This window comes from Asparagus officinalis, chromosome 6 (genome assembly GCF_001876935.1).
Source record: "Asparagus officinalis chromosome 6, Aspof.V1, whole genome shotgun sequence".
Lineage (NCBI taxonomy): Eukaryota > Viridiplantae > Streptophyta > Magnoliopsida > Asparagales > Asparagaceae > Asparagus > Asparagus officinalis.
Genome location: NC_033799.1, coordinates 74,268,103 through 74,276,425, shown reverse-complemented (window position 1 = coordinate 74,276,425; position 8,323 = coordinate 74,268,103). Strand labels below are relative to the sequence as shown.

Genomic DNA, 8,323 nt, shown 5'->3' with positions numbered 1-8,323 from the left:
GGTGTGGCTGCCAAGTATTTATTGTGTTTCCAATTGCTTAATTGACATGATGCTAATTGTCTTTATTTTACTCTTTACACTTTGCTGATTGAACTTCTATATTCAAATAATGAAGTTGTTAGTTTCTAGAATTTCAATTGTGGGATCTGTTTAATATATATACTTGGTTGGTTCTAATCTTCATTTAGTATTGTCACACAGAAACCTGCTCTTTCCCAAAACAAACCTGCCTCAACTCCAAAGAAGTCAGATTCGAGTGATAGCTCTTCTGAGAGTGATTCAGATGTGGATGAAAAGGTGTGGCTATACTTCATTGATTGAACTCCTATATACAAAAGACAAATTTGTTAGTTTCTAGAGCTTCAGTAATGGTATCTGTTTAACATATATACTAGGATGGTTCTAATCTTCATATAGTATTGTCACACAGAAACCTGGTGTTTCCCAGAAGAAACCTACTACAACTTCCAAAAAGTCAGATTCAAGTGATAGCTCTTCTGAGAGTGATTCAGATGTGGATGAAAAGGTGTGGCTACACTTCACTGATTGAACTCCTATATACAAATGATAAGTTTGTTAGTTTCTCGAATTTCAGTATCGTGATCTGTTCTATATATATATATATATATATATATATATATGTACTCGGATGGTTCTAATCTTCATTTAGTATTGTCACACAGAAACCTGCTGTTTCCCAAAAGAAACCTGCTACAGCTCTGAAGAAGTCAGATTCGAGTGATAGCTCTTCTGAGAGTGATTCAGATGTGGATGAAAAGGTGTGGCTGCCATGTCTTTATTATGTTTTTTAAATGCTTAGATGACATGATGCTAATTATTGTTGTCTTATTTTTCTCTTACCCTTCACCGATAGAACTCTTATGAGAAGAACTTAAATGTATGTATTTCATTTAACATGTCAGACAGAATTTGTATTTTCCTGAGTTGATGTTATCTATTGCTTGTGGAAAAATGCTATTACCGAAAAGAAACATATTCCTGATGATGTAAAATCGGTCTTTGGAAAGTTACGCTGATGAAATTTCGTATACTTTCGCTTATTCTTTTTTTTTTTGTATAATTTCGTTAGCAATTTTTGCTAAAGGAAATAAGGCAACATTGTCAAAAATGCTTGTGTAGCTTGAGATATTTAATACGAGGATCAGTGAAAACTATAAGAGTGACTCAGAAAGCAATGCTAGCATGTTCTTTTCTGAGTCATTCTTGTTTGTATATTTAATCAAGATGAAGCTCTGGTTTATGCTTTAGAGTTTGCAAGGAAAATGAGTTATTAGATTATTCTTTTTAATGTTCCATACGCAAAATCATAGTTGAAGTAATGCACTCAATGATCAATGCAGGTTGGAGGTTCTAAACCTTCAGCAACAGCTAAAGCCACTACGACTACATCAAAACTGGCTTCCACTAATGGTTCGAAAAAGCCCGTAAAATTAAGTGATAGCGAGTCAAGTGATAGCTCAGAAAGTGAATCTGATTCAGACTCAGATAAGAAAAAGGTAAGTCTCAAACTGCATTGCTTAACTTCAGCAAATTTCATTGTATATTGATTTCTTTGTTTGGAGATCAAGTTTGTGTTTTTGTTAACAAATCATGCAATATCAGATATATTCTTTTGTGGGTGAGACGGTAATGGTTTACTGTTGTCGAGTATATCTAAGTTTAGCAACTGTATATAAGTCGGGAAGTTTTAGTTTTGTGGTCACTGAGATTATTTTGACTCATAATGCCTGTTGACTTCATCTCTTTTCTAAAAACTAATGAAAACAGGACAGCTGCTGAATATTTTGGATAGTTTGTTAAAGGTACTTTTTGGTTCATTTAAATGTAGTAAGTTCACTGTGAGGCAGCATAAGTGATGTCAAGAGCCTGGTTGCATCTTATTGGAAATTCAAGCGATTCAGGGCACTGTTTTGGTTATTTCTTCTGTGCTGTTAGTTACATAAGATAAATAAATTACATTGTCAATCTAATAACTAAAGTGACTAGAAACAATCCTAAGGTAGAGAAATAGTAAAATAAACACAAGAAACGAACTCTTGGGATTCTTTTTCCATGGGCCATCGCTCAATTAATGTTATATTCTCTAGAGAGATGGTCATATGATGCGAGGTTATAAATATGATGATCAGTTGTGCTTTGAGAATTTTGAAATGCATAGATTGTAAGTTTCTTCAATATTTTTTTAAGTTTCTTTTTCTTTACTACGAAAATAGAATTCTGTGTAAATATAACAACGAATCACATGTTTTGATTTTTTTCTTGAATAATGGAAGTTTAACTTTGGCATGTGTTTGACTTTAGTTGCTTCTGGGTATCCGTTCCATATACTTAGTTAAAAAAGACTGAAAACATTGCTTCCTCAATTATCTTGGCTAGTTGGGACCTAGTTCGTGAATAATTGGCCGCATATGTGGTTAGTCATGAGGAGGCTTTGGTTTATGGTTCTGCTTATTGTTTATGGTTTTGCTTATTGTTCCTTGACACTATTCATCTTATAGGTTCCTTCTCCTGTTGCTGGTGGCAAGCCCACTTCAAAAGCAGTCAAGGAGAGCAGCAGTGATGAAGACGAAGATGATAGCTCAGATGATGAGCCTCCAAAAGCACAGAAGAACATAATGGTGAATTTTTTTGATAGATCTAATGTGTGATCATATTTGCTTTATTGATGCTTGTCTAACTTGCAGAAGAAGGCTACACTGAAGCCTAAAGAGAGTTCTGATGAGAGTGATGAAGAGCCACGGAAAAAGAAATTGAAAGTTCAGGTACATAATGGACTTAATTCCCAAATTAATACTTTTGTTTTCTTGAAAAGAAAACTAACACTGGTATTATATTAGACTCCTGTTTCTTCGAATTTGAACAAGTCAAAGAAAACCGAGAAAGATAGCGACAGTGATGAGGATGAAAGTTCTGAGGAATCATCAGAAGAGGAATCTGAAGATAAAGAGCCAGCAAAGACACCAAAGAAGGTGATAAATTTTATTTGATGCTGGTCTTGTCTTCCTAAAAAAGTAATTTAATAAGATAAAACTACATAAAAACAACATCTATAGGGATTTTCTATAGAAAATTTAGTCTAACAAGCAGAATCAAACAAAATGTTGGGTCAGTTAACCGTTCAAACTTTTTGATCCAACAGCGTGAAAATATAATATTTTATCCCTTGATTTACTGTCAGTATTCTATGAGTTGGTGGATGTATCTTACCTAGTATTGGTCTCTCCGCAAGATGTCAATTGCATATTGAAAGTAGATAATTTTTTTTGTATAAGAGAACTGGAGACTTGCTGGACATCTTCACTGTAGAGAAAATTCTAGCTGTTCCCGCCTTGTCTGCCCTATACCCAACTGTACCAATGTAATATGACTCCAAAAAAAAGCCAACATAGACTAGATCAAATCCTCTTCCTCCAATACCCTCGTGATTAGGTCTGAAGAAGTATTGATCTAATATATATAACTCAAATCAATTTATCCTACCTGACCATGAGACATCTACCCACTTGTTGCCACCCTTATCGTTTATTAGCACCTTATATTGAGATTGTTGGGTGAGATTTACATTTAGAGGTGGAAGTGAACCAAATAATTAATAGATAATTCGGTTATTATATATATATATATATATATATATATATATATATATATATATATATATATATATATATATATATATATATATATATATATATATATATAAAATACCAATTATTTATTAACTTAATTTGGTTCACACACACACACACACACATATATATATATATATATATATATATATATTATATATATATATATATTATATATAATATATAGGAGAGAGAGAGAGAGAAGAGAGAGAGAGAGAGAGACTCCTATCAACTTAAGTGATGTCCACCAAACTTCCTAGCCACTCATTTATAAAATATAAAAAACTTTTCATATCATGCAAGGATCTCTAGGCAATATGAGTGGCTAAAAAGTTTGGTGGATAACTTTTTGCTATCCACTTAAGTTGACACAAGTTTTGCTCTCTCTCTCTCTCTTCTCTATATATATATATATATATATATATATATATATATATTATATATATATATATATATATATATATATATATATATATATATATAATATTATATATATATATATATGGTCATATTTGAATTTGCTAGTTCACTTAATAGTAAATGGATATTTTTAGTATTTGGTTCATATAAACAAATAAAATTTGACCAAAAGCATATTCGATTTGGTTGATTAAAAAATTATTTGATTATATTTTACAGTTTATTTTGAGGAATTTAACTTATACAACTATTATTCATCCAATTTTTTTTTTATAAACCATACCCCATCTAAGAACACAAGTAAATAGAGCCTAGACTTTTGTTTTGTATGAAACTATGTTTTTGTTGCCTTATTATATAAATAAATAAATAAAGAGATCTAATACTAAAATGATTCCCACATTATGAATTACGATGATAACTAGATTAAAAACTACTCATTATTATTATATAAAATAGTCTTATTTGAAATATTGTAGTTTTTGTCTATTTATTTTTTCAAAAGTTTGTGAACAATGCTTTTAATTAAAAGTATTGATGTTTGTTCTATACTAAAGGATTAGACTTAGTTAAATAACAAATTTACATGATAAAATGATGCCAAAAGGGTTGTTCGAACCCCAAACCAACTAGTTGGCAGAGCTATGTTTTGCCACCGTGTTATTCGAACATTCAGAAATAGTTATTGAATTCCTAGATATCAACCAAATCGAATTCAAATGCTGACTTGGTATTTGAGTGGAATTCAAATTCAAATAAGGAAAAATGACAATTCGAATTTGAATATTGTAGTACTCGATTAGATTCAGTCGTTTTTCACCCCTACTTACATTACTTGTACTTGTGTTTATGTAGTTTGATATATATTTTGTACTTTCCATTAATTCTTGCAATTTTATTTTGTAGATTTTTTCCTTCTCTATAACTCAAAAGTTTTGCAGGACTCTGATGTGAAGATGAAAGATGCACCATCAGCTGGAAAACAAACTTCAACAGGCTTCGGAAAGGAGGTAATATTGTCACTAATTATTCTTCGTTATCTTATTGTGAAGATATATGTTTTGAAAATGATATTTCTTGAATGTAGCCCAAAACTCCTTCACAAAACCAGACTTCTGGATCAAAGACGCTCTTTGTTGGAAATTTATCCTTCAATGTTGGGCAAGATGAAGTGTATGTTTTACTGTTGAAATATTTTAATGCTTTGCTTTACAAATTGGTTTATGCCTTTTAAGTTGATTTATTCATCTGTCTTTTCAGAGCGGAGTTTTTCGGGAAAGCAGGAGAAGTTGTTGATGTTAGATTCGCTACATCTGAGGATGGTAGCTTCAGGGGATTTGGCCATGTTGAATTTGCCACTGAAGCAGATGCTCAGAAGGTGATATACTTTTGCTACCTTACCTTATAATTTTATGTTTTTATTTGATGATATTAAAAAACAGTTGATTGTTTTTTTATTAATCTTCATGCTTGTAGATCATTAATCTGAACGTGTAGCTCAAATATCTGTTCTGTATATAATTATATTAAGTTACCTACTAATCATCTTGCAAACTTATTTACTACATTGGTAGTTGTACCCAAGTATCCACCTTTCTTTTTGTGAGTCATGCTTCACAAAGAAGTTATCTTTCTCTTCTTTTCTCTCTCTAAGAAGTTATCTTTCTCTTCTTTTCTCTCTCTCTTCTTTTCTTCTCCTTTAGGCCTATGAACTGAATGGTCAAGAGATACTAGGACGTGGAGTGAGGCTTGATTTTGCTCGTGAGAGGGGTGCATACACTCCACAGAGTGGGTATGTCTTTGTTACTCGTTATTCTCATGGTCTAAGAATGTATTTTCTAAATGTGTTTAGCAGATTATCTCTTATCCGTTCTGTCCATATAAAATATGGCTATATCCATGAAATTTGTGTATGACTAGGTTGCTTTCATTCGAAGTTCATTGGAAAGATTTTGATATTGTTTAATCCAGCTGTTTTTTCCTGAAAAAACTATTTTCACCTGCTGTGAAATTTGATGCGTAAGAAATACCTCTTTTTTGTTGACCTTTAGTGGGCATTGTAGGAGGGACAATACTTCTTACCAAAAAAGCGGACAACGTCAGAGTCAAACAGTTTATGTAAGAGGATTTGATAAATCCCTTGGAGAGGATGAGGTAATTTTCCCTCGTTTAGAGTTATGCTTTAAGTCATAATTTCATGTCTATGCAATTCATCTCATTTTTTTGTCCAAACATCAGATAAGGAGTTCTCTCCAAGAGCATTTTGGATCATGTGGGCAAATCTCCCGTGTTTCTATTCCACCTGATTATGAAACTGGTGCTCCAAAGGGGTCAGCACATTTTTACATACTCAAATATGAAGATTCGATTTTTTTTTTCATTTCTAATGTTGGGTCTTTGATTCCAGAATTGCATATGTTGAATTCCAAGACCATGATAGTTTTTCTCAGGCTTTGGAACTAAATGGATCTGACCTTGGTGGCTACTCTTTATCTGTGGACGGGGCTAAACCGAGGGGAGATAGCCGTGATGGAGGTAGAGATAGTGGTAGTCGAGGGAGGTTTGGAGGAGGTCGTGGTGGCCGTGATGGAGGTAGAGATAGTGGTAGTCGAGGGAGGTTTGGAGGAGGTCGTGGTGGCCGTGATGGAGGTGGCAGGGGCCGTGGTGGTCGTGATGGAGGGGGCAGAGGGCGTGGTGGAGGCAGAGGAACACCCAATAGGCAGAGTGTGTCTACAGTAAGCACTGGTAAATATTTTTGTGTAATTATAGAGTTCTCTTCGGGGGGGTTAGTCACCTAGAACTTAAAATTAGAACTGGGATAATATGTGGGATAAATTTTTAAGGTGTTAGTCACATAGAACTAAAACTAGAACAAAATTTTACAGTGTTAGTCAAGTAGAACTCTAATAAAACTAGAATTGGGATAATGGTACAAAATTATCCCACTTTTTTCATTTTTCTATACAAAAATGAGAGTTCTAGTCTCTCAAATTATTCCAAGTTTTAGCTTGGAACTAGGTGGTAAAAAACAAGAACTCATATTTATTTTGTTATTTTTTATTTTTTTTATTTTTTTATCTTTACTTCTTTCCTATTATGGTTATCACCATTAGACCATCATAATAATAATAATTGTCAATATCTTATAGTCTAACGAAAAGTTATTTAATAGTAAAGAATGTTCTTGTATAAGCAATTATAAATCAATAATAGTAAGTTTAAAATACATAAATAATATTTATATCTTCAAAATGTATAAATATATATTTCATGATTATAAAAATTTATCTCACGTTATTTTATCAAAATATCCCGCTTCATAAAATTGTTCCTATTTATCCCACTAAAATATCCCACTAGTAAAAAATTATTCCGCTTTAACAATTATCCCAATTTGCATCAAAATATCCCAATTGACTAACACCCCCTTCTTAATTACCCGGTAAATTTCTAGAAACTACCATGTCTTTGGGGGTTTTGCGCAAAATTACCATAATTGTTGTTCTTCGACAACTATTTGTTGGTATACATCACCAAGTTCATGGCAGTTTTGCGAAATTTATTTCAATTACATTTGTGGTATTGGTTCATTCATTGCTTGTAAATTATTAAAAAAAACTACCGTTATTCTTGGGGATTTGCCACAACTACCATACTTTTTTTAGTTGGAGAAAACTATATGTTGGTATAACATCACAGAATTTCATGGTAGTTTTGTGAAATTTACCTCAATTACTTTTGTAGCTGTGCTTCTTCCATTGATGGCAATTTCTTAAAACTTACCATGATCTTTGTGGATTTTGCACACAGCTAACATGATTTCTTGTTGGGTGAAATCTATTTATTGCAATAGCATCTCAGAGTTCATGGTAGTTTTGCGAAATATACCTCAATTAAATTTGTAGTCGTGCTTCATTCATTGCTGGTAAATTTATAACAAAATGTGATGATCTTTGGGGATTATGCAGACAACTTGCCTGCTTTTTCATCAGGTGGCATGACATCATAGAGTTTATGATAGTTTTATGAAATTCAGTCAAGAACTTTTCTAGTTGTGCGTCTGTCGGTTGGTTTAAAAGACAATTCACTTGTTGCATATGCTTTCAAATTTTAAGTAGTTTCAAATGGTTCCATATTTTAGGTAGTCTGGGTTAGGAGAGAATCAATTAATGATCATATGCTTTCTGCTGGTTTTGATGACCATTTGATTCTAATGGGAGGAACCTTTTGCAGGCAAAAAGATCACTTTTGCTGAT

The 8,323-nt window shown here is 32.6% G+C and overlaps 1 protein-coding gene across 1 annotated transcript in view; it reads left to right on the top strand.

Moving 5' to 3' along the window:
• LOC109846331 (nucleolin 1-like) overlaps positions 1-8,323 on the top strand; it is a 13,457-nt gene that overhangs the window by 4,726 nt on the left and 408 nt on the right. The window contains exons 12-26 of the mRNA XM_020415558.1: positions 189-297; positions 418-526; positions 684-779; positions 1,362-1,517; positions 2,520-2,639; positions 2,706-2,783; positions 2,859-2,990; positions 5,009-5,077; positions 5,155-5,240; positions 5,328-5,445; positions 5,771-5,859; positions 6,131-6,221; positions 6,306-6,397; positions 6,475-6,812; positions 8,301-8,317. Coding sequence (XP_020271147.1) covers positions 189-297; positions 418-526; positions 684-779; positions 1,362-1,517; positions 2,520-2,639; positions 2,706-2,783; positions 2,859-2,990; positions 5,009-5,077; positions 5,155-5,240; positions 5,328-5,445; positions 5,771-5,859; positions 6,131-6,221; positions 6,306-6,397; positions 6,475-6,812; positions 8,301-8,317 — 1,700 coding nt within the window. The remainder of the gene's footprint in view (positions 1-188; positions 298-417; positions 527-683; positions 780-1,361; positions 1,518-2,519; positions 2,640-2,705; positions 2,784-2,858; positions 2,991-5,008; positions 5,078-5,154; positions 5,241-5,327; positions 5,446-5,770; positions 5,860-6,130; positions 6,222-6,305; positions 6,398-6,474; positions 6,813-8,300; positions 8,318-8,323) is intronic.